Genomic DNA, 26785 nt, shown 5'->3' on the forward strand with positions numbered 1-26785 from the left:
AAGGATTCCTCTAGATGGCTCTTGAATAGATTGACATAGGATACTGCCAAACGGGCACTGATAGCTGTATCCCGGATTTGTTTTGTAGGTAATGCCTTCAAAGGAGAAGTAATAGTGGATGACGATATAGTTGGTCATAGAGTCTGGGAAGGAAGTTGTTGGTTTGGAATCTGTCAGATGTTGGGAAAGGTAGTGTTCTGTAGCATTGAGGCCATGGGCATTAGGGATGTTAGTGTAAAGGAAGTTGGCACCTGTAGTGATGAGCAGGGCACAGAGTGGTAAAGGGACAGAAACTGTGGAGAGTCGGTGGAGGAAACGGTTAGTATCTTTTATACAGGATGATAGGCTCTGGGTAATAGGTTGAAGGTGTTGGTCTATGAGAGCAGAGATTCTCTCAGTGGGGGCACATTAACTGGTCACAATGGGGTGTCCTGGGTGATTGGTTTAGATAGTTTAGGAAGCATGTAGAAGGTAAGTATGTTGAGACTGGTAGGGATGAGCAGAGAGGTGGACTCCGGGTAGGCAGCATGAATTTTAGTAGCTTGATACCAGGTGTTTACCATAAACAAATACTCAATAGATCTTTAATACTCACCGTCTGCTTCAGCCAACCAGTTCACACTGATGCATGAAACATGTGGTTTCTCTTCTTCTACAAAGAATGATAAAAGGCCCACCTTGGTTCTTAAGCATAACACTGTAACCACAAGTAGATCACTGTCATCACTAATGTGCTTTCTGTATGTTGTTTACACCCTTAGTTCCTAGTTTTACCTGAATTTTTTATATCCTGCAAGCATTTGCTACAGAAAGTTGATTACATTTTCAGTTGTTGAGCCATTTTCCACTTTTCCTTAATGGAATCACGCCCTTTTCTCTCCATATAGAGTTCCTTGGTCATCACCAGTGCCTATTATTAAATTTTTTACTGTCTCTGCCACTTGAATTTCTGAGTGATACTATAGCAACTGCTTGGGGTATTGGTCTCTTCTCCTGTACATGTTTCTGAAGGGCAGTTTTATACAAGGTTTTGGTTGTACAGATGCATTCTGAGTCACTTCATTCATGTTATTGGTTTGTTGTTTTGCTGTAGATGATGACACTTTCTTATCTCTACAATGAACAGTTCTTTTCCTATAATGTACCTCATGCTAGTCTGTATTCTTGTTGAGTAAAGGTTTCTCTTTTGAAAGACTCATGGAGTTGTAAAGAGTGTTTGGATCATTAGTGGTAACAGTTCCTGAATTGAGTTAAGAAATATCATTCACACATCAATTCTGTGATGCTTCATGAACTATAGGCTCTTTATTATTGTTTAGATGTTCTGATTTGTTATGTAGGTCTATCATAGCTACCCCAGCACACAACCCCAACAGAAATAATGTCCGCCTATAAAATCTTTAAAATCAAAAACATATAGTGGGTATGATGAAATATCAACAAGGCTAATTAAAGAATGTGATTTTGAGTTACATAACATATTAACCCATCTGTGTAGCCAGTCGTTTATCAGCGGAATATTTCCTGAATGGTTGAAATATGGTGAAGTTAAGCCACTGTTTAAGAAGGGAGATAAAGAAATAACATCAAATTCTGTCCAATTCCACTTTTGCCAGCATTCTCAAAAATTTTGAAAAAGTAATGTAGAATCAGCTTTATAACCATGTTACCTCAAATAACATACTGTCAAAGTCTCAGTTTGGATTTCTAAAGGGTTCTGATACTGAGAAGGCAACTACACTTACAGTGAAAATGTGCTTAATTCATTAGACAAAAAATTGCAGGCAACTGGTATATTTTGTGATCAGTCAAAACCATTTGACTGTGTAAATTACAATATCCTTTTAAGTAAATTAGAATATTATTGTGTAACAAGAAATGCTGCAAAATGGTTCAATCTTATATCTCTGGCAGGAAACCAAGGGTGTTATTAGGAAAGAGACATGTATTAAGCTATCAGGCATCATACAACTGGGAACTAATTACATGTGTTCCATTTTAGGGCCCCTACTTTTTCTTATGTATATCAATGACCTTCCATCAGTAACATTACCAGATGCCAAATTCGTTTTGTTTGCCAATGATACAAGTATTGCAATAAACAGCAAATCAAGTGTAGTCTTAGAAAGATTGGCTAGTAAAATATTTGTGGACATTAATCACTGGTTCCTAGCCAATTCTTTGTCACTAAACTTTGAAAAAACTCACTACATGCAGTTCAGAACTTGTAAGGGGTGTCCCACGAGTATTAGCCTAGCATACAATGACAAGCAGATAGAAGAAGTGGACAGTGTTAAATTCTTGGGATTACAGCTTGCTAATAAATTCAACTTGGAGGAGCACACCACAGAACTGCTGAAGTGCCTCAATAAATCTCTATTTGGAGTGCGAATTGTGTCAGACATAGGGGATATAAAAATGAAAAAGCTGGCCTACTATGCTTACTTTCATTCCATAATGTCATATGGGATTATTTTTTGGGGTAATTCATCAAGCCAAGCTAAAGTTTTCCGGGCACAAAAATGTGCAGTAAGAGTTATATGTTGTGTGAACTCAAGAACATTCTGCAGAAGCCTGTTTAGGGAACTAGGAATACTAACTACTGCTTCTCAATATATTTATTCCTTAATGAAATTTGTCATTAAAAATATATCACTTTTTCAAACCAACAGCTCAATTAATGGAATCAATTCTAGAAATAAGAATAATCTTCACAAGGATTTAAAGTTACTTACTGCTGTACAAAAAGGTGTGCGCTATTCAGGGACATACTTCTTCAATAACATGGATGAATTTCTCAGTAGAACCAACTGATTTTTTTTTGTGTGTGTGTGTGTGTGTGTGTGTGTGTGTGTGTGTGTGTGTGTGTGTGTGTGTGTGTGCCGATCATTGATCATTCCACTGGGACCTGTCGAAGGAAAGTTAGCTTATTTGTTTCAGTTGTAAATATCTGTCATGTATTATTGTTTTTCTGACATATTCTACATCCCGGAGGACCTCTTTACTACAGGTCAATTGGAATGAAAGTAAATCCAATCTAAATCTAATCAATGTCCAGTTTTTGTTTTGTTAGTAGCGACATTATTCTGTATTGCATCATATGTTGCAGACTCTTTATTATTATTTACTTGTTCTGGTTGTAATGTTGCTTTCATGTCCACACTCAGTTTGCTTTTTAAGGAAAGCAGAGAGCTGTGATATACTCTGATTCAAATTAAAAATATTTGTGCCAGAGCTATGTGTTATAAATTCAATAATTGGCTCTTGATTTGCATTATAACATTTAGTGGAGTCAGTTTTAACAATTAATACAATGATTTTTCGTGCTCTCCACTTTTTCTGCTACACGATTTTTATCAGATGTGATGACAGTATCATTTGTATCACAAGTGCTGATTTCTGTTTCCAGTAGTTCAGCCCCACATGGTTTAGAAGGTTGATTTCAAGTTCATTTCATGAATTGTCTTTTAAGTCATAACTTTTGTGCTTGTTAATGATTTCAATATCGTGACCTACCTTCACTTTTTCACACTAACATGGCTCGTTCCACTTGCAGACTGTTATTTTGCCACAGATGCAACTTCCACAAGTTAGATATGCAACCACAACAGAACGTCATTCATTCTTGTGAGTATTTACCAAGTAAACTTCACTGTGCTAAAGTCAACACAATCACTGTGAAAGAAGTTCCCACGACATAGTCCTCAAATCATTCTTGTTTCCCTGTGTTTTAGTAATTTATTGCAGACTTAACATAAGCTGCCACTCTCACTTGTTCCCATCTTCTCATTTTACTGTCAGCAAACTTCGCAACCACTAGATAAATATGTATTTCTGATTCTTAATATCTCCTCCTTTTGTTGTAATTGTAATTTTATTTATCTTGTAGATCATAGATTGCCTGCAAAGAAGTACATGATGATGATTCAGGGCAAGTCAAAAATGGAGATGAGATGATACATGGTTAAAATTATTATGACAGTGATATTATAATGACACAAATGTTCATATAATACATGTGTAATTCCAATGAACTAAAAGGTGTATAGGTGAATATCTTGTGGAAAATTCAGAGTTAAACATTATTTCTAAATAAGTTCATGTTATTAAGGGAAAGAAACATGTAAGCAAAAAACATGGAAATTCAATAGTACTTTATACATTTAAAAAAACCATTATTAAAGTAAAACAGTAAAGGTGACACACTTCTGTATTAAGCTGTTCGGGTTTACATACAAAGTACAGATCATGGACAGAACAAATTTTTATGTTTCAAGATGTTCATATATACTATAACAACACTTTTGCAATACATATTTATGGACAGAAGTTTTAAATTTTGAAGCGTCTTTTATTGTTTTAAGGTTATTAGGTAGTCTATTTTAACTGTTTCCTGTTTGCACTGGTCCATTCTGTTTTAGTGTTGCGTATGCATTTTGAACATGTGTATCCTGCTTTCTCTTTGTGTTATACAGTTGGATCCTCTGGTTAGTCAATGCAACACTGTTGCTATTTTCTAAGCCTTTTGTAACAAATATTATTAGTTGTAAGATATATACACATGGTGGTGGAAGGATATGAAGTTTCTTAAATAAGGGCTTGCATGAGCTTCTTGCAGCAGCATTTTCTATGGCTCTTACAATTCTCTTTTGGCAAATAAAACAAATTTTGCTGGCAGTTGCATTTCCCCAAAAGATTTGCCACATCACAGTAAAGATTCTGCCTGGGCGAAGTATACATTCTTTAGTGTCTCTTTCAATTTGCAACTGTAGCAGTTCCACCTTTTTTTTATTTATTTTATTTGTTGCCATCTGTGTTGACGTACAGTGTTGCTACATTGGTTGAAAAATAGGGTTTCTAATTTGTACACTGACTACTGTAAATAATGTAGCTGACAGATGCACAGATGCATTTCACTGCCTTTTACTTTCACTTTTCACAACTCCCACCCCATACACATATATATGGTCAGTGCACTATTGTTATAACTTTCAATAAACCTCATTAATAGTTTTCAACAATAAAAACATAACCACAAAGTTCACAGTTCTTGAAGAACATAAAGATACATATGGAAACAGCCACTGTCATTGTTTTTACACATGACCTAATTGCTTAACACTTATTCCACAGTTAATTTGAAGCACAGGTTTCTTGTCTGAAACTCAACTGTGGACTGACTATCTCGTGTCCAGAAATCAGGCCCTTATATATCATCACAATAATAGCTACTAAAATTACACATTGTTTAAAGTTAAATTTACAGAAATTACAATTAAAACTTAACTCATTCGATTAACTGATTACACTGAAAAATTGCATCTTTTTAACAGTTTCTTCTACTGCAAGTGTTAGGCTAAACTATTTGTTTAAACCATGAAATTAACATATGTCATTATGCAAACAATACTTTTGATGAAACTGGAAATTACTTTGGAATTTATTAGCAGCTGACTGTTGTCAAATAGAGCCAAATAAATACTTTAAGAATACTATAAGTGTTCCTCCAAATGTTTATGATTAGTACAGAGTTTATATTTGTTTACACATCAACAATAGAATTTAAGAAACAATTTCACCCTGCGACAGAAGATACTGACTATGAGTAGTCGAAATAAATTAGAAAATTAAGCACTAAGCACAAAATTAGATCTGGTGTTATATTCTTTAAAACTAAGGGCCAGTCTTTCTCTTTTATGAAAAATGCGGATTATATTCACATATGTTAATGGTAATTAGTTGAAATGGAAAAAAATGAATTTAAAAGAGGCAGATGGCAAAACAAGAGGGAAATTAAAAATTATCCCGGCTTGCTTCATCACACAACCAGACAGAATTTTGAAAGTATAACAAATAGTATTCAATTTATTTGTAATGTAGTTTGCGTGTTGGATAAACAACTCTTTGTCTGGTGTGAGTGGGCATTTATTTTGCACTGTGTGTAAGTGCATTGTTACTGTTTTTCTGTGTTCATTACTAATTCATTGTTTCCAGAAAACCAATCTGTAATGTGGGTGATAAACTTTTTAATCTCATGCAGTAATCCTTCTCTGCCCCTTCCTTTTACTATCACATTTGTGTTATCTGCAAATTTTAGGTAATTATGGTGTAGTCTGGTCAGCTGCAAGTCATTTACAAAGAGTAGAAACAGAATTGGTCCTAGAATGGAGCATTGTGGTACACTGTACTTAATGCTCTGCTTTTCTGAGTAGTAGGACATTATCTTGTTCCCTCCTTGGATAGCACGCTCAACTACTTGCTTTCTGTTTTTGAGATATGATTTGATCCATTCAGAGGCTGGGCCCCTAATACCTACAGACTCAAGTTTCTTAAGCTAGATGTTGTGATTGATGACATTGAATGCTTAAGAGAGGGCTAGAAATATGGCTGATATATGCTCTTTGCTGTCTATTGCATTTAAGGCTTCATTTAGGAATGTGAAAATAGCAGTCTCAGTAGATTTAGATATTCTGAATCAGTGTTGTGTATTTGAGAAGTAATTATTTTTTTCTATGAAATTGAATAGTTTTTTATAATAGAGTTTTTCAATTATGTTGGGAAAACTAGACAGTTGCAAAATAGAGCCATAGTTTGTTACTTCTCTTTTTATCCCTTTCTTGTACAAAAGTTGTACATTTGCTGTCTTCAATTTTTCTTGGAGCACCCATTCTTATGGAGAACAGTTACATATGTCGACAAGTGGCCTGGCTATGAGGGGAGCACATTTCTTCAAGATGTAGTCAGGGATATTGTCAGTACCAGCAGAGAATTTAGGCTTCAGTTCCTTTAGCATAGCAAGTATTCCCTTTTCATTGGTAGGTTATAGAGAAATAGACTTATTATTTATAGTACATTTGGATTGATTTCTGGGAGTATTCTGTAAATTTTCATGTATAAGATGTTCAGCTATCTGTGTAAAGTAGGAATTAATTTTATTTACAATTTTATTGGCTCAGTTATCAAAGCTGACTTCTGCATTAGGCTGTTAATATTATGGAAATCTGTCACTTAACTTCCTTACAATATTCCATACAGCTTTCATCCTATTGGTGGAATTTTTTGTTAAACAGTAACATTGTACCCTATTGGATCACAGTGGCCAGCAAAGAAATGACACAAATGACACAAATGAAATGCAGGAACTGCAAAACTACAATACAGTATTCAGCCATAGTCCACCAACAAGAAAGGAACCTTCACTGTAGATGGCCCGTATTAAAAGTATCGTAAGAAAAATAAATAGGCCCTACAATGTAGCAGGGATGATTGACTGTAGTAGTAGACATATAAAAATAAATATGGTATCAGTTAATTAATTTCTTATTGATATTCATTAGAATCCTATTGTAATTGATCACGCTGTTACAATTACCTTGGAGAACATTAGGGAATTCCCTGTAAGTAATACAGTGTTATCGATTTATGACACAAAGTGTATGGTGTGGCCTGTGCTCACTTTTAGAAGTGAACATAAACTAATGCCACTCATTATAGTTTCCATTGGAAAATTTTTTTAAACATGGACACAGGACCCCCAAATGTGTGGGGCCTGTTACATTGGTTAACTTTTGCTATGTGACTAATCTGGCATGGATTTGGGCACATCATTCTGTTTGAAAATAATTTTTCCTTCCTTTATACATTTATATTTTGAGTATTATTACAATTTGTTTTGGTATTTTGAGACACATTTACTCCTACTTTGTGGACATACAGTTTAAACACCTGATTGCTGATTCACATCCCCATCCTGTGAATACCCATCTAGGCCATTTTAGCCACCAGACATTGTTGTTAAGTTATGTGTATCTCAATGTAGCAATCCTTGCCTTAAGTTACTTCTTATAAAATTATATTATCCTACCATAAAAGCTATTTTTGTAATTACATTTGTAATTACATATATATTTTCAGTCAACTACCTTGCCCATCCTTCCTCCACCATCTGTGTGATGTTGATAACACCCACAAAAGAAATCCTACAGCATTGCACAATGAAACAAAGTTACCTGTTATTATTAACTCCAGTAAACTGCCCCTCCATCACTCCAGAGGCTAAAGATGTTTTGTCAATAGCACAGAATGGATGCCATAGATTCACCCCCACATACTACAAAATTGTTCTCAATACCCCGATATTGCAGCCAGAGCGGGCTACATGTTCCATGTTAGAAAATGCTTCTTGATTATTTATTTATCAGTCAAGGAGGAGGATCATTATAAAACCAAGAGAAAGTATTTGTCAGTTATGTAGTAACAGTGTCATTGAAATGAAAATAAGATTTCCCCATGACTGATAAAAGTCACAATCTTGAACATATTAAATGATCTTAAAATTTGACACAAAGGAATAAGTGGAATACATATGGCGTGGACAAAAATATGGAAACACTGTAGACATAATTCATACCCATGTCTAATATGAAGCAGGAAAACCATTGAAATTCAAAATAGCATCCAGTCATCTCAGATCGGACAAATACTGGCCCTGTATGGTTTTCATGGGAATCTTATGCCATTCTTCTTGAAAATAGTGACAACTCCAGTGAACAGTGACTGATGTGGATCATGATCACACACTTTTCTCTCCTAGATAGACCACAAAGGCTCAATAACATTGAGGTCTAATGACTGTAATGGCTGAGAGCGATATGACAGTTCATCCTTGTGCTCATAAAATCAGCCCTGGACTTTGTCAACTGGGACCTAGTCATCTTGGTACATCCCAAAAGGATCCAAAATTGCTCTCGACATCCTGCTTTTTCAGGCCATTGGGGAACCAACGTTGTACCAGAGGTGGACCTGATCAACAAATATGGTCACATACTCTTGACAGTAATGTGACAGTAAAGAGAACCCAAGAGGTCTCTGGAATACCATGATATGGCTGCCTGAACCATCACTCAACCCCTGCCATGTTTCAATCTTGGTATGTAAACGTGACCAGAAGTTGGAAACAGTGAGAAAGAAGACTCATCTAATCAAATGACGTTCTCCAGTTCTCTACAATCCAAGTTATATGGTTTCAGTGCCACATTTTACTGTTACAGGCTTCTGCATCACTAATTTGTGGTTTGAATTTCAGTATTCCTTGCAGCTCCCTACTTATGGAGCTCACCTCATATTGTTTTGGTGCAATCATGGTTTGAGGGTGAGTTCTGAAGTGACTTTTGCAGCTGTCATTCTCCTGTTTTTTGTCACAATGCTCTTTAATGAACCCCTGTCATGACCGCTCAACAAATTTTCATCCACATTGTGGCTTAGTGAATTATGATTTCCTGCTTACTTTGTATGCCGTTTAAATCTCCATATGGTGCCCCTTGAAACATCAAACAGTTGGGCTGCCTTGGCTATGGAAGTACCCATCATACACACACCAGCAACTTGCTCATGTTTGAATTCACTGAGCCCTGATATAATGTACTCACAAGTACACAAACAGTGATCTGACCATGATTGACACTTGCAAGATACTGAGAACATTGCATAGGTGCTGGTGCTGTTTGTGGTCGGATACAGCAGCGCAACCTGCAGCCTTGGCAAACATCTCCATTTATGTTTAAGCATGCATTTCTCATGGTGTTATCATATTTTTGTCCAACCCTTGAATATTAGGCTGTGATTAAACTTTATTCAATTTTAACTATTTTATATATTGTAGGACTCCTTAATGCCTATGAGTTTCATTGTTCCACAGTAGATTCATATTATTAATACAGATTACAATGATGAACCCATTAGTAGTTCTGGAAATTTTACACAATGGACTACTCACCATATAGCAGAGATGCTGAGTCGCAGATAGGCACAACAAAATGACTCTCACAATTAAAGCTTTTGGCCATTAAGGCTTTTGCCAACAATAGACACACATATACACACACAAACTCATGCAAACACAACTCACACACATAACTGCACTCTCGGGCACCTGTAACAACACTCCGAGCAGCAGCACCAGTGCATGACGGGAGTGACGACTGGGTAGGGGTAAGGAGGAGGCTGGGTTGGGGAGGAGGAGGTATAGTATGATGGGAGTGCTGGACAGTGAAGAGCTGCAGGTTAGACAGAGGGTGGTGGAGAGGTGGGGAGGGGGGGGGGGGGGTAGTGGAAAAGGAGAGAAATAAAAAGACAGGGTATGGTGGTGGAATAACAGCTGTGTAGTGCTGGAATGGGAACAGGGAAGGGCTGGAGGGGTGACTAACCTTTGTTAGCCACTGTCCTCACCCATCCATCCCCTTCCCTGTTCCCATTCCAGCACTGCACAGCTGTCATTCCATCACCACACCCAGTCTTTTTATTTCTCTCCTTTTCCGCTACATCTCCCTACCCCCTATCTAATCTGCAACACTTCACTGTCTGCCACCCCACCATCCCTCTCCCTCAACACCCCAGCCTCCCCCTTACCCCCATCCGTTGCCACTCCCACCATGCACTGGTGCTGCTGCTCCCAATGTGGTTTAAATTTCCTGATTGCCTGAGACTTCAGTCGTCTGTCTGAGTTGTTGCGTTTGTGTGTATGTGTGTGTGTGTGTGTGTGTGTTGTTGTTGTTGTTGTTGTTGTTGTTGTTGTTGATGAAGGCCTTAATGGCTGAAAGCTTTAATTGCTTTAATTGTGAGAGTCTCTTTGTTGTGCCTTTCTGGGACTCAGCATCTCCACTATATGGTGAGTAGCAACTTTTCTTCTCATAATATTGTTACATTCCATCCTGGATTTTCCATTGTTTGATTACACAAGGAATTATTACATGGTCCAGCCATGTTAATGTTACTATTGCCTGGATTCAGTGTCATTACGCAATAACAACTCACTGGTGGCAGGTTGGAGGGTGGGTGAATAGTGGGTATGGAGATGTGTACAGGCAAATAGATGAGCAATTGTTGAGCAACTACCATCAATATGTATCCAGTGGCTACCGAAAATGTCTCCTCAATGGCTGTTCAGAAAAAGTTGCTGTATGTGGAGCTCCACACCATATGTCTGGTGCATGCCCCCATGCTGTTCATCAATTACAGAGGATGGAATTTGCATGACATTACCACTGCTGTGTGTCCACTTCCCTTACAGGCGAATCACATTTAATGCTCCATCAGACAAAAGACAGTTGGTGAGTGTGGTATGAAATGTCTGAAAGGCCAGAGAAGGGAGCATTATAGTGTCAGGAATGTTTTCATGGCATTCTCTGGATGATCACATCATTCTGGAAGGCACACTGGATGAACACAAGTATGTGTCTGTCCTTGGGGACCATGTCCTCCCTTACATGTTGTGTGTTTCTCCTCGGCACTGTTTCATCTACCAGCAGGACAATGCAACTTGTCACATAGCTTGCATTGCACATACATGGTTCTAAAAGCAACAGTATGGGTTTCCTGTACTGCCCTGGTCACCAAACTCCCAGGATTTAAGCCCAGTCAAGGATCTGTGGGACCATCTCAATTAGACTGTTCACACCACGGATTATTTTTAATAATCCATGGTGTATGGAACGGAGACCTGGACAATTAACATGAAGCACATTAAAAAATTACAAGCTCTAGAGATGGACTTTTGGAGAAGATCGGCAAGAATCTCCAGGATAGAAAAGATAAGGAACACCGAAGTAATAAGGAGAATGGAAATAAAAGAAAGAATATATGACGTAATGGATAGGAAGAAATAACAGTGGTACGGGCATGTACGACGAATGGAGAAAACCGGAATACCAAAATTGGTACTGGAGTGGGAACTGGAGGGGAGAAGAAGAAGAGGACGCCCTATTACCACCTGGATCCAAAATGTACAGCACACAATGAGGAGAATGGGCGCAGAGGAAGAAGACACACGAGATCGAAACACCTGGAGAAATATTTTGAGAATATAGTTTAAGAATGGTTATTGTTTGTATTGTAATTTCCAAGTACATTATTATGTTGGAGATAAGCTTCTGTAATGAGGAAAAGCTCAAAATAATAAATAGACACCATGGATTCTCAGCTGAGATACTTAGTGCAGCTGGTTCAAGGCACTGGAGTTGGCATGACTCCACATCCCATTTGGTACCTTCCAGAATCTTATTGGCTGTCTTCGTGTATGTCTCACAGTCATCCTCGTTGCAAAAGGTGGTTATCAGGCTTCTGACAGGTGGTCACATTAATGTGAGTAGACAGTTTTTTTCTGTTGTATATAGATTTTTCATATACAATTTAATTAAACTCTACTGGAGAGTTAAATTGACAGTGATCAGAAAATCTTCAGTTTGCATGAAGTATCATATGTTTCGGGAATAATCGGTTTGGTTTCTTATTTTCATGATCATGTTAGCTATGAATATCTTATGTGGACCAATACTGTTTGCACTAGCAAATTGGACTTATTAAAATTAAATAGGAAGCAGATCCTGTATTAATACTACCTTCATAGTGATCTCAGTGAGGTAGCCATAATGGTGGCTAAACAGGCATATCCGAGTCTGGTTATTTGCCTGCATACTATCAGACTCACCCTTACTTCCACTGTAAAAACTATCTGTAACATACCATTGGTATTTGTGGTACAAAATAAAAGAATATGACACGATGTTTGAATAAAAATGAGTGATCCTTCTCACCTATAGAAACTTACATTGTAGCTAGGAGGAGGAAAAGTGAAGAGGAAAGTAACAAGTGAAGTATTAGAGACAAGAGACTGATATTATTTTATGAAGACAAGTTATTTACTAAACTGATTACTCCACACATTATGCATTATGACTGTACATTTCATATACAAGAGTCTTCACATATAGCACATTAATAGTTGGACGACTATCTGAAAGAATAGTTTTATTAAAACGAGAAAAAAAGAGAAAATAACTAATATATTGTTATATTTCCCAAGTTTTCTTGAACCATTTGTTCAATTAATTTATTAAAATGTTCCTACGATGCTGGGAAAGTACATTCTGAAACATTTATCTCATCTGAGTCTGCACACTGTTCTACAACATCTAATCTCATAACAGTGTCTGAATTTTGTTTTAGATTCATATTTTATTTGCTCAAACATTCATCTACATCATTCGTGACTAAACCTATTTATTTATTTATTTATTTTTAATCCATTTTTCACTTTTGGTAAAGATAATAGATATGTAAGGATGTAAAGGGATGTGTCACAAGATAAGTACATGAAAAGGTAGATGTGTAAATTTTCAGGCATTTGCAAAAGAGATTTCACACATACCTCAACAAAGTATTATCAGATATGGTTAAGAAAATGTATACAGTTGTGCATACATTCACTGGCCAGCACACTGTCCTTATATTATTTACATGAAGTTTGCATATGAATCTCTTGTTTAAAAATGTTGTATATTTGCTTCTAATATCGCCTTTACACTATTTTACTTGCACCTAAGAACTCTGTAGCAACAGACCAAGACCTGTTGGTTTCTTCATTTTTGTTTGAAAGCAGACAGTGATTTTAGGCTCTTTATACTGCTTGGAAGTTTGTTATATATATATATATGAGACTGTTTTGTCATGCAGATTAAGTCTACTTATATTTATGCATTAGTTTACTTCACACCTAGTACAGTAATTATGTATATTATTGTTCATCAAAAGAGTACAGTTTATTTTTAAGAATGTAACAGCTTCATATATGTACAGTACTTGTAATTCTTTGTAATTTCTGCAGGACTGCTTGTTTAGATGTTTCCAATGAACCTAATCACTTTCTTATGCAGTTTAAGGAAGCTGCCTATGTGTATACTGGCTGCTCTGCACCATACAGATATACAGCAGGAAATCGGTGAATCAATTGGACCACAAAATTTTTTTAATGAACTGTCTTGTTCAGCAATTTATGACTTTTTCTCATGAGAAATATATTTGTGCTAATTTTTGAGCATATTTTATCTACAAGTCTCCCATATCATGAAACTACCCACCATCAATCCCAGAAATGTGCTGCAATTTGTCATGTTTACCTGAGTTGAAGAGGACCCTGGATATAAGACGACCCTCTTTTTTCAAGAGACTTCATGATAAAAATTCATTTTTAAGGTATTCTGACTAACCAAAATTACAAACTGTTTTACTGACATTAAGTACTCATCTAAAATGTTAGCTTATATCTCTCTTAATCTTTGGCCCTTTATCGATTGTCTGCACTTTGATAATAGAAGAAGAAATAAAATAAAAAGAAATAGTTTATATTAATTTTTTTCTTCACTACCTGTTTTGCATACTAATCCTATCATTTGTGGTATCACTGTTTTTAATCATCACCATCACCCTAATACCACAATTGTGAAATTTGTATCTTCATTGCCACAAATATTTCACTGTTTCTTCTGAATATGTTGTGATACCTGAGGTCTTGGTTACAGTGGAACCTGAGAATACTTTTTGTCGAATACATACCGGATTCTGCTTCTGTATTGACATGATAATGTTACAATATTTCTTGCTTCCAAGCAAATCATCTGCCATTGGCTCTTTCATTAGCTGTGCAGAACCAACAGCTGACACACTCCAGCTCATTCTCGGTATACCTCACAGCAATCGTTGACAACATTGTTGCAGGCCGTAGATTGATAGTTGTGTTGTGTGCACATACCAAATTTGCATCAGTCTATTGCATGCATAATGCACAGACATTTGCAAATATTTCTGCATAGATAGATCATTGCTTGTGGGTAAACCTTTCTACATTCTTCAAAATAAATCTGCTTTTCTTCTTCTTCTTCTCTCTCTCTCTCTCTCTCTCTCTCTCTCTCTCTTTTTTAGAGATAATCGATACCATGTAGTATAATCTTGAATCTCGCATAGGTTACAATTATCTCAGCTTTTCACTATAAGAATTCATATGATTTTGTATACAATGTATTATATTTCAGGCTAAAATGTATAAAAAAGAAACTAAAGTGTTACAATCGATATATACTAACAGTTAAAATTACTCTTTTAAAAAATTTGAAATTACAAAAATTGTGGCATACTTAAAATTCATATTATTAATTGCACAATCTAACACTAATAATTAAATGCATTTCTGGATTAATTTATAAAATAATTATATATTTTAATGATGATTCGTGTTTTGTTTTGTAAACTCATTTTCTTTGTACATTCTTTGGAAATTGAGAGTACTGCAGAATGTAAGTAGTGGTGAGCATGCCTCTGATGGAAATGCACATATTTTGGTAAACTAGTCAACAACAATGTAATTAGTGGTCTCTTGAATGTGGAACTTGTAATGTCAGTGAGATTTAGAAGAATGGGGTAAAATGAAAATATATTCATAACAACAGGCAACTCTTCAACAGTTGTTTTGTCACCACGAACCTAAGATAATATAATTTTCTACTACAGGAAAGTACTTCTAGACAAGACTTTGAGCCATTGACAACAACAATAAGATAATCAAGATAAGTAAAAAGCTCTTCTTTTGTAATCGTACCCCTTTCGTAATTTTCAAGAATTTGTGCAAAGATTGAGATCTTTAATGGTGATATGTGGGAGGGTAAGATTACAATGTGAGCTATTTGTTATGTTACATTTCTCAATGAAATTTATTATTCTACACTTTATGGTTATTTCTACAATTTTAGACAGTAAAAATGTAATAGTAATACACCCGTTGTTGCCAGGATTCCCTTTCTCTCCCCCTTTATATATGCTTTGCTTTTCTTTAGACAACTTGGAAATATTACTTACTGCCATATTTGATTTATAAAGAATGCGAGAGATCATGTTAGGTATTTAAAAATATGCTTGATTATTTTATCAAACAATGGAAAATCCAGGATGGAATGTAACAATGTTATGAAAAGATAAGTTGCTACTCATCATATAGTGGAGATGCTGAGTTGCAGGTAGGTAAGTGTGTCTATGTATGACTCATCATTGTAATTATTTTATTAGTTATTATGTCAGAATTTATTTCCTCTTTCAAACTTAATATAGTAGATTGCAGTTCTGATAAATCTCTGTTATCTCTACATCTTTCTGATGAGATTTGGCAGTATTTGGTTCTAACTTATTGGCTTGTTTGTATAATTTGACATTTTTATCAAAAAGAACATTTTCAAATATGACACTTTGAGTATTTAAATCAGCATTGGTTCATTCTATCTGTGTTGCCAGGTTAATATAGATATGTCCTACCTCTCCTTTCCAATCAGTATATGTATGTTCTGTCATTTTGTTAGTTACATGTAATTTGAATTTTAATTGTTTACTAATGTTTTTCAAATGTTCTTCCATGTTCCTGTTTAATACTGGCATACAACCAAGATCATAGTCGTATTAGAACAACACTCCCCACTTCACAACAGTTACCAGCATTTTCTTAGGAATTTTCACTACAAACCAATCCACTTTTCCCTCAACACATGTGTTATGCGAAGCAGAAAATTAGGAGAAAAAGACCTGGACTAAATACAGCTTAACAGGTTCTGCCACACAGTATTCTGTGTCGGAATGTAGAGTGCCCTGCACCTCCACTAATCAGCAGTATTGTGAAGTTGTTGAGAAACTGGCTATCGTAGTGCCCGCAGTCGTGGAGTTGTAGATCAGCCACCACAATTTGTCATTGTCCATCTAGACAGAGGGCCATTGATATCGCATCTAACTATCATAATACATCTGCTGTATCAGCAGTTATGTCATGACTTCTACTTGTATGTCAATGGCAATACATTTATTCTAAATGCTTGTGTTTCGGTGCTTGTGTTACTGTGCTCATTGTCTCTCTTTAGTTAGTTATTTATATGGTTGCCAGCAGCTGTGGAGTCATAGGTCGCCCACCACAATTTGTCATTGTCCATCAAAGCGGCGGGCCATCGATCTCACATGTAACCATCTTAATGCTTCTGCAGTATCATTTGTTATGTCATTACTTTTACTTTTGCCTCATTGGCAATAAATTTCTTCTAAATATTTGTCTTTCAGCGCTTGCATTAATATGTTCATCATCTCTCTTTAGTCAGTTATTTATATGGTTGCTAAGGGCAGTGGTACGATTTTGTAGTAACTCTTCACATAAAATGATTTGACAAATGTTGCTGACACTTCTTGAGTGTTCCATTTTTTAGCTGTTTGAGTTTATGTTATACTTTCAGCAACAATTTGATCTGCTTCCTGCACTAGGGAACCTCAAATGAAAAGTTTGTTATTGTAATGTTATTTTTGCACAGTTACTATGCCCTAAGCCTTGTACCTCAGTGCTTCTAAGTGGCATGACATAATTTGAATTTCTTAAACTCTTGCAGGTTGAATGATGTTCTCCAGCACAGTCACCTCAAATGTGGTATTCTGCTGGAAGGTGTATAGTTTAATGTATTTTCTTTGTTGCCTTTTCTTTGCTATTGACTGTGACCTCTGGAAACTCTACATCAGGGCTTCTTCTCCAGCTGCAGTGTTATTGCTGTTTGAAAACTTATACCACAATTCTAATGTCTTTTAAAGATCATCAGACCTTCTCCCATCATAATAAGCCTTATATTAGTGTAAAACATATATAAATTATTGGACTTATCTCTAATTTCTGTCAGTTATAAGTCCTAGCATGGGTTCTCTACATGGAAAGACATTTTAAAATAATGGTTCATTTGTCTTCTCTGGAGTGGTGTGTACTATGACAGAGTATAATAACAAGTATAACATATTGCTTCTTGCTTATAAGGCACATTATTCACAATTTGATTTTTACTGCTTTGGAGATATCTTCAGAAATGTTTCTACTTTTTGAGAAATCAGAGGAGCTAACTGTTGGATCTAATCACTTGCATTGTTATATGAAATACTCCATAAATATTGCTGAAATAGTTACTGCTCTGAACGTCTATTTGTTCATTGGGTATATGGTCATTGAATTTCATTTTCTGGAGTATATTCCTAGCAGCTGTAACAAAATCTAAATTTCACCCATTGTTTTCAGTATACGGGATAGTGAGAAGGTCTGTTAAGTCTGTCATTGCATGTTTGTTGTTGTGCATGTGGCTTGCTGCTGTGGGCTTTACTGTGTGGCTATATCTGAAAGCACTTTTGTGCTCATGGGATCTTCTATTGAAAATTCACCCACTTTTTCTAATGTACAATGAACGGACATCGTTTTTGCAAAGTTGGTACATTCAACTACCACCAGTCATGGGTATTGTGTGGCATACAGTGTGTGGCAGGTAATAAACAGGTAGCCATCTGGATAACTAGGCACTGCCACAAAAATACTTCAATAGAGGGAAAAATTAAATCGATTTACACAAAGATGAATTCCTTCCTTCTCACTTATGGTATTGACAGTGTCAGCATGTCAACAACCTACTACTGATGAATGCCACCACAAATGAAATAGATCAGCTACTAGCTGAATTCAACTCCCTACATAATACCATAAATTTTGTGGCAGAATATTTCTTGAAAAGTTCTATAAATTTCCTGTTTCTAACAATCAGGAGTGAAAATGCTATATTTTGCTGTATATAGAAAATTTACAGCCACAGACATCACAATAGACATTGTATCACATTGTCCTAACTGACACTAACAGGCACCATTCAGATTCATATTACACAGAGTGCATAATCTGTTGCTAGAGCAATACACACTTCAATTACAAGTAAACCTAATCAAATAATTAGCAACAAACAATCACTAATCAACAAAATTAATGGACTAGCAATGTCTCAAAATTCAGAAACGAATCAAAGACAGAACATGCACTGAAAATACACTAAAACAAGCACCTAAATATATGAACGTACCTAATTGGGGGAAAAAATTGAGAACTGCTTTTCTACTAATTCCACTGTGATATTTCTGTAACTGAATTTTGCAACCATGAATTTATGGATGACTGTATTAATTATTATTTAGTTTTGAACTGTCCTGTGAAGTCATTGGAAAATCATGTTGTAGGTTAGCTGAATTCTGTTACTGTATTACATGAATAGCCACACAAATATCTTTCCTGAAATCTGAAATCCATTTTAGCTTCTATCATAAACATATTGCTGTGTAATGCTATTATTTTATCTTAAATGTTAATAGACTGCTCGTGAGGCATGGGCAAAGACACTGTGGGTAAACTTGAACCCACAAGTTCTTCTTGATGGAACTGAGGCATTCATGAAAGAATTCCGCAAATTGCCACCAAATGTCAAGAAATTACCTGTTGGACAGGAGTTGAATCTTATTCTGAAGCAGTTTAAAAATTCTATACCACTTTTTGTTGAACTGAAAAATGAGGCACTTCGTGAGCGTCACTGGAATGAACTTATGGATAAAACTGGTAAGAAAATACATATTTGATACATCACGTAAATGTCATAATTAATCAGTGATGTTTAAAATACATGTGGTTATATGCTAAATAGTTATGATAAAAAGGGTTTTATGGCATTTTTTTTTAAAAGTATGTTCACAATGACATTCTAATGAAATGCTCATCATTCACATGTAATGCAGAAGAATTGTTCTAACACTGAGGTGCTTAAGATATGAACTAAACTTCTAAAGTTCACTTCTAATGATCAGCATATTCTACAGTTTCCATCCCCTGTTTGGATCTACTTTGACCCTAAACCTCTCCATAGTTTTCTTTCCTCACCAGGAATGATTAATCGTAATGATGATTATTGAACTGTCTTTTTTTTATCATATCCTTACTAAAGAATACATTATTACAGCTTATAAGTTACGTTCATCATAAATAGTAGTTTACAGTAAAAACTTCACAAATCTTGTTACACAGCTAATATGAATGTATAAATTTGTAGATATTGTCATGCACACAATGTGTTGTAGGTCTTTGTACAGTGTCAGAATACCTATCTGATCCAAACAGAAGCTAAAACATCCACTTCCGCACTCTTACATGGTTCATTCTCCACTAACAGCCTTTTATTTTATGGCCCTGTGCTCATTTCTCAGAGATAATGATTTACACTCAAAGAATAAGTTCTAAAATGAAATCCATCTTTATTGTCTGCTACATCTGTCAACATACATTGTTGACAATAATGGATGTTTTAGCTGGAAGAAGGAACAAAGGAAAATTGCAGTTTAGAATCTCACTGACAATGAGGTAATTAGAAGTGGAGAAGGATGTATCAGGAAGTCAGGTATGTCTATTTCAAAAGAATGGTCCTGGAAATTGCTTAATGCAGTTTACAGGAACTGCAGAAAAAGCTAAGCCTGGAATGTCTGGATGCAGATATAAACAACTGTCCTCCCGCATGTAAGTCCAGTGTATGATACCTATTTCACCCCATTCAGTGTTTTTTACACTATGACTAGAAGTCCATGGAAATCAAAATGCCTGCATAATTTTAATAATAAAGTCTGCCATATGTTTGCTGCAAATTATCTAGCCATGATTTTGAATGCAGGACTCTTGTATCTGGGCTATTCAGTAATTCACTGCCTTCACAAGGATCTGAAATATTTGATGTTATCAGCTGGTTTAACATGAAACTTCCTACAGTAATTAAGTCACCTGTATCCAGAATGAGATTTTCACTCTGCAGCGGAGTGTACGCTGATATGAAACTTTCTGGCAGATTAAAACTGTGTGCCCGACCGAGACTCGAACTCGGGACCTTTGCCTTTTGTGGGCAAGTGCTCTACCAACTGAGCTACCAAAGCACGACTCACGCCCGGTACTCACAGCTTTACTTCTGCCAGTATCCGTCTCCTACCTTCCAAACTTTACAGAAGCTCTTCTGCCAACCAAGCAGGAGAGAAGTAATATCAATCAAGTGAACAGCAAACAGCTATCTCACATCCTACATGACATCTATTTCAAATTCTGTCTAATTGTGCATTCATGTAGAAAATGGAACTTACTTCCAGTTCTTAAGCATTATCTCCTTATGAGAGTGTGGTGCCTTATTTTTTCTTATCTTTCTTTCTTTCTTTTATGAGATCTAAGTTCACCTTATAGAGGATAATGTGCAGCTATATTCTATTTTAGGACAGCATTTTGACATGGCTGCAGATCGCTTCACTTTGGAGAACATGTTTGCCATGGAACTTCATAAATACCAAGATATTGCTGAAGAGATTATCAACAATGCAGTGAAGGAATTGTCGATAGAGAAGGGTGTGCGTGAGGTGTCAGAAGTTTGGAGTTCTCTGAATTTCATTGTCATCCAACATACTAAAGGTGGTGAAGATCGTGGTTACATACTTGGACCTGTTGAAGAAGTGGTTCAGGTGCTCGAAGATAACACTATGAATCTGCAAAGTATGGCTGCATCACAGTTAGTACACAAACATATAATTTCTGTAATAGTAATATTCATTATATTTTAAAATAATTAAATTACCAAATATTCAAACAATTTGAAAATAAATCAAAACATAAATTCTGATGATGTCAATAGTGATTGGTTATGATAGCAATTAATGAGTAATGAATATTCAGATACTCATTTTACTAAGGTTTGAAGCCCTCCTTGCTGTTCTTCCATGTTTGTGAATTAAAATTGGGTTGTTATGCAAATCAGCCATATGCAAACACAATTAGTTAATTGTTGTATTTACCCATACATGTTTCGACTTCTATGTGTCATCTTTGGTGGGTCAAATTTTTATTTCTTGAAATGTAGTATTTAGTAATGTAATTTTGAGAAATAAAAATTTGTCCCACAGAAGATAACACATAGGTCTCGAAACATGTCTGGGTAAATACAAAAATAAACTGATTGTGTTTGCATGAGGCTGAGTTTCAAAACAGCCCAAAAGTATTCAGATATTCAATAACTCTGGGTCTTAAATAATATTCTAAGTATTTTCTTGCCCTATAAGAAATAAACAACTGTCTGAACTAGATAGTTAATGTGCATGTAAGAAATATCTACTTATTGCAAACGTAAGAGAAAAGAAGACTTTATTGGTTCTATCAGTGGAGTTTTTCTCTATAACACTGAATTGTCTGTCTATTCTTTGCACTGCCTTAGACATATGGTGAACAAAATGGAGAGGAGCTTTCAGAACAATTTTTCTATGTGGTTTATATACTTTAGTATGTAGGCTATTCTTCACCTACTTGAATCATTAATGCTAACTTTGAAATGTCAAATTTTGCAAGTCAGTGATGTTAACATTTTGCACTCTGTTGTTCAAAAGTTGTTCCTGTTGTAATGAAGCCTGTATTAATTGTTGCACTCAGTAGGATGAGCAGTTGGGAATATTTCAGCTTCAGAACTGAGTGGAGGATGGTGGTCAACTTCTCATGATTTTAAAGATTTTATAAGTGCATGGAATTCAAGTATGAAGGCAAACTTTTATTTTTTATTTTATGTAGCATGTTTTGCTTAAATGGTAATATAATTCTAGGCTGACTCATAATTAACAATACTGGTGTGAAGCATAGTACTTACCGCTGGAAACTTTTCACAAGATTGTGAACTTTAAGTTCTCCCATTGTTCATTTAATTCATTGACTCTGGCTACTGAGTTTAAGGAACTGACTTCGTGCATCTTTTCTTGGATGATTTCTACTTGAATGACACTTTATAACCACAGTAAGGGCAATTTCTTATGAATTTAGTCTGTCAAAGATACTTCTTCCTCTTTGTTACAATATATTTTTCCATTAATGCAGCAATTGATATGTGTAATACACACTGCCAATTCAGAAAATTTTATAGCCGTACAATCAGTATCATTAGCACCTGTCACATACAATTGGTATTTTCTATCCAGTGCTTAAGAGCAGCCTGCCATTAGAAGATATTTTTAACGTTAAGTTCCTAACACTGACTAGGTCCCTCTGTCCCTGAGTAATATGATATATTGAGATGTTCCTGACTATGACCCGGACAACTGTATTCTGGATGTATGAATACTGAATGTTTGTATTGTGCATATAAACTCACACATTCGAAGAAGAAATTGTTCCTAGATTTTTTAAGAAAACATTACAGGATAAAGTTTACAATCTGCGCAGCTCCCAGAAGAGAAGGAACAAGAAGAGAACACTTCTTAGCCTCTACTCCTATGCATTTACAAGCAAAAGCATTGGACCTCCCCCCCCCCTCCCCCTCCGCTCTCTCTCTCTCTCTCTCTCTTTTGGTGAATATCCCAGCACTTCAGCAACTGAAAATATGCAAAATGAAACAAAACTTTGTGCAAGTGCTAAAGTAGAGGAAGGACAGCAATTTTTAACTGAAACTGATTTTCTGCCCACCATCTAAAATTTCAGACCTGCTGGGATCAGCAAAGGATGACTTGTTGCTGCAGAAGGTGGGAATTTACAAAATATCTTGCCAGAGTGGTGTGGCCTATATAGTATACATAATAGTGGATAATGCTGCACAGAACATAAATGTTGCACTGCAACCCAGCAAGTATGCAATTGCGGAACATTAATTTTGGCCACAGCAACATCCTTTTGGGACTCTATTATAAAAGAATGTGTTGAAATACCCATCACGGAAAATCTAATGAACCGTGACAGCAGCTACCTGCTGGATAATGCGTGGAATCCCATCATCTACGAGATTTGCCCCAGGCGAAGATGCCAGAATACTCTGACGACTGCGGTGAGTAGCAGTGACAAAGACAGCTGACCATTGCAGGTCCACCAGCGAGGGCACTGCCACCAGTGGTATGGTCCTTCTGACACTGTGACTTGGAAGCATGTGCAAAATACTTTCAGTGTGCTATATAGGATGGAGTGGAGAATGTCTTCATCAGTCTTTGATGGCTTGTCTGAAGACAACTGGAATGTGTCCAATTAAAATATTGTGGAGTGAAGTTTATGACAACCAGCTGCTATCCTGAAATTTCTTTGAACATTTAATTCGCTGGGAAAATTTTTAAAGTTCATAATGTGGCTGATAATGAAAGGAATGCTGTGTGATGCTACATTTACAAGATCATCTTGAAACATACCATATCAAAATATCATTATACCTTTTTTGCTTACATATAAATATCCACAGTTCTAGTTCACAATACAATCCCTTTGTGACATTACTGTAATGCTGTTGCTAAATTGTGAGTGTTACTGACTTAAAGCAGCTGTATTGCAGCTATGTGTGAGGCAATTTGGCAGATACAGAGGTGCTATATGTAATTTCTCAAGCAAACCTTTTTGTACACTCTAAGGCATGAGGGTTAAGCCACTTCTGACAACATTGCAGAAAGGCTGTTCCATGACAGGCTGGCCTGTGGTATTTTTCCACACTATTATCCAAAAGAAGCATTGATCTGTATGTTCCTGGAAGCAGTTTAATGTCGCAACAAGGGTGCTATTAATTGTCATAAATACTCTGTGTTTCTAACACAGTTGTACACAGTCTGGCAGCACTCTCCACATATCAGACTCCAACATGCTTTGGGCTAGTCAACAGCTGACACCAGTCTGACCAGCCAGCTCCAACAGACCAGCTCACTGTTCCAAGTTCACCATGTAGGACTCGGGCAACACAATGGGAAGCCATCCCCCAGGTGCACAGCAGCACCAAACTTCTGCCTTGGAGGGCAATGGTTCATACCTTATGCTGTACTTTCTCCATACCTTTGCACCAAGCTTAGGTTCTAACCCAGTAGCCACAGCTGTCTATGGGAATTCAGGGGATGTACACATCAATGACAGTGCTCATTTAGGGCTGCATAGTGTTAGCTCAGGTAGGAGCTACTGAGTGGGGTAAACAGTGGCAGAAAAGCAGGATACTAGACATCAAAAGGCCATCCCACCAACACAGTCTTCCAATGTCAATGGCATCACCTGTGGACCATGTTCCTGCAGAAGGTGAATCCAAGGGCAGTGTAGCACTCCAGCATTGTAATTCAAGATGAATAAAATAACTTGTATCTTGCAGCGGAGTTTTCCTAGTCACCCCTGGCCAGCACCATCACCTCCGTAACAAACCACTACACCATCTCTAAACCATAGGGGCCCCTATAGCCCCTGATCATTGTAGAGTGATGTCACGAGTACTTGTGGTCCATGCCTGGCAACTGGTGCCTGCACAGTCGACCTTCATGTAGCATGGCTTCACAACTACAGCTTGCTGTTTTGTCAAACAGTGACGAGGGAAGGTGATTGGACTATTGGATAAATGGTCACCAGTAAATTTCAAATGCAAGGTCTACCAATGTCAAGGCGTGAACCACTTAAACTGCAGTCAAAAGCTCTATGAATTAATTTGCATGTTATTGTGCTGCAAAGTACTGGAAGTTGGTCTGGGTGAATGTGGGACTGGAAAGATCTCTTAATGCAGTTTGCTTCATAGGACTGCTGGCAGAAATGGTGTGTTAGAGTAATCATGTTGCTTTGTAAGGAGAAGCTTAATATGCACATGGTAGGAATTGGACAGGAAGGTAGTTGCTTTGAATTTAGGCAAATTTGGTGCCAATGGAATACAGCTCATGAAGGGAATTTTGGTAGCTTATTTGGAAATCTGAATGACATGGGCAGGGACTCAGTCAGTGTGAACCAGGATGATGTGCAAACTTTTGATAAAACTGCATTTGTGGGAAGTTAAAGCATCTTAGTGGTACGAATAGATTGGAAATCTGGAAATTATAATTTGAACTTGAGGATTTGTTTTCACCTCAAGGGCCACACCAGCAACGCCTCTAATGCAGCACCGTACCCCTACAAGAACTGAATCCCCGGTATACTGCAGATACCTAGAGGTCGATGCCAATGCAGCACCAGACAACTTGAACCAGTCACAGTAGGACCCCATTCTGTGACCTTTGAAGGGAGTGGTTGCACGAGCTTGATGAAGACTTGCTTTATCAGATATGATCATGATAATGATGCGAGAAATTATCTGTATCAAGGTAATGAGGATATGCAAAAAAACTTGGTAGAGAGCGAGATAGAAGCTACTATTAAAGCAAAAATAGTTGACTTTTATTACCCATTGTTCTTGACACAGGTGCTACGACTAATTTGATGTCACACTGATTATTTCAAGAATTGAAGAAAAGTGGACGTATACCCACACTGCCAGTGCAAAATTGCAAGGTACAAACTCACACTGGTCAGAAATCAAAAGGAGTGAAGATACATGCCTTAATTCCCATACAATTTTTTCTGTATGATGCAATTTTTTGATATTAGTGAAATTAATAGTTGATTGTTTAATTTGTATGGATAAATTTAGGACATAACAAGTAAAAATTGATATAGGAAGAGGCCAATGTCATTTCACAGTAAACTGAGGGAGGTGGTGCAGTGGTTAGTACACTGGACTCGCATTTGGGAGGACAATGGTTCAATCCCATGTCCGACCGTCCTGATTTAGGTTTTCCGTGATTTCGCTAAATCGTTCCAGGAAAGTGTTGGTATGGTTCCTTTGAAAGGGCATAGCCAACTTGCTTACCCATCCTTCCCTAATCCGATGAGACTGATGACATCGGTCTCCTTGGCCTCCTCCCCCAAACAACTCAACTCATTTCATTGTAAATAATCAATTAATTTGTAATAGACCTAATCAGGGGAAGTACTAATAGATGTAAAACTAAAGTTACTCATGGCTTTGAAGTTAAATAAGCAAATCCAATAGTTATGTTTGTCAACACATGCAATAACGAACAGTCGTCAGTAGAACAAATAAACATTGACACAGTAAGCACAAAGGTAAGTGAATCAAAGTGTTTGTCTAAAGAACAGCAAGCAGAACTTAGAGAAGTGATACTTGTATTTGAGAAAAAGAGCAGGTATTATTAAGGATTTCATGTACAAAATGAAAGTGTATCCTCACAAAAGTTTTTGTTCTATCTCATACCCTATGCTATGGACAAAGAGGGAAGCAGTAAGAAAACAGATTAATAGGATACTTGAAAGGGACAG

General features: G+C 36.6%; 1 protein-coding gene across 1 annotated transcript in view; it reads left to right on the forward strand.

Moving 5' to 3' along the window:
• The window catches only part of LOC126273341 (dynein axonemal heavy chain 10), a 1458287-nt gene that overhangs the window by 625172 nt on the left and 806330 nt on the right, over window positions 1-26785 (forward strand). The window contains exons 102-103 of the mRNA XM_049976887.1: window positions 19018-19258; window positions 20942-21230. Of these exons, the coding sequence (XP_049832844.1) occupies window positions 19018-19258; window positions 20942-21230 (530 nt within the window). The remainder of the gene's footprint in view (window positions 1-19017; window positions 19259-20941; window positions 21231-26785) is intronic.

Source organism: Schistocerca gregaria, chromosome 5 (assembly GCF_023897955.1).
Source record: "Schistocerca gregaria isolate iqSchGreg1 chromosome 5, iqSchGreg1.2, whole genome shotgun sequence".
NCBI lineage: Eukaryota > Metazoa > Arthropoda > Insecta > Orthoptera > Acrididae > Schistocerca > Schistocerca gregaria.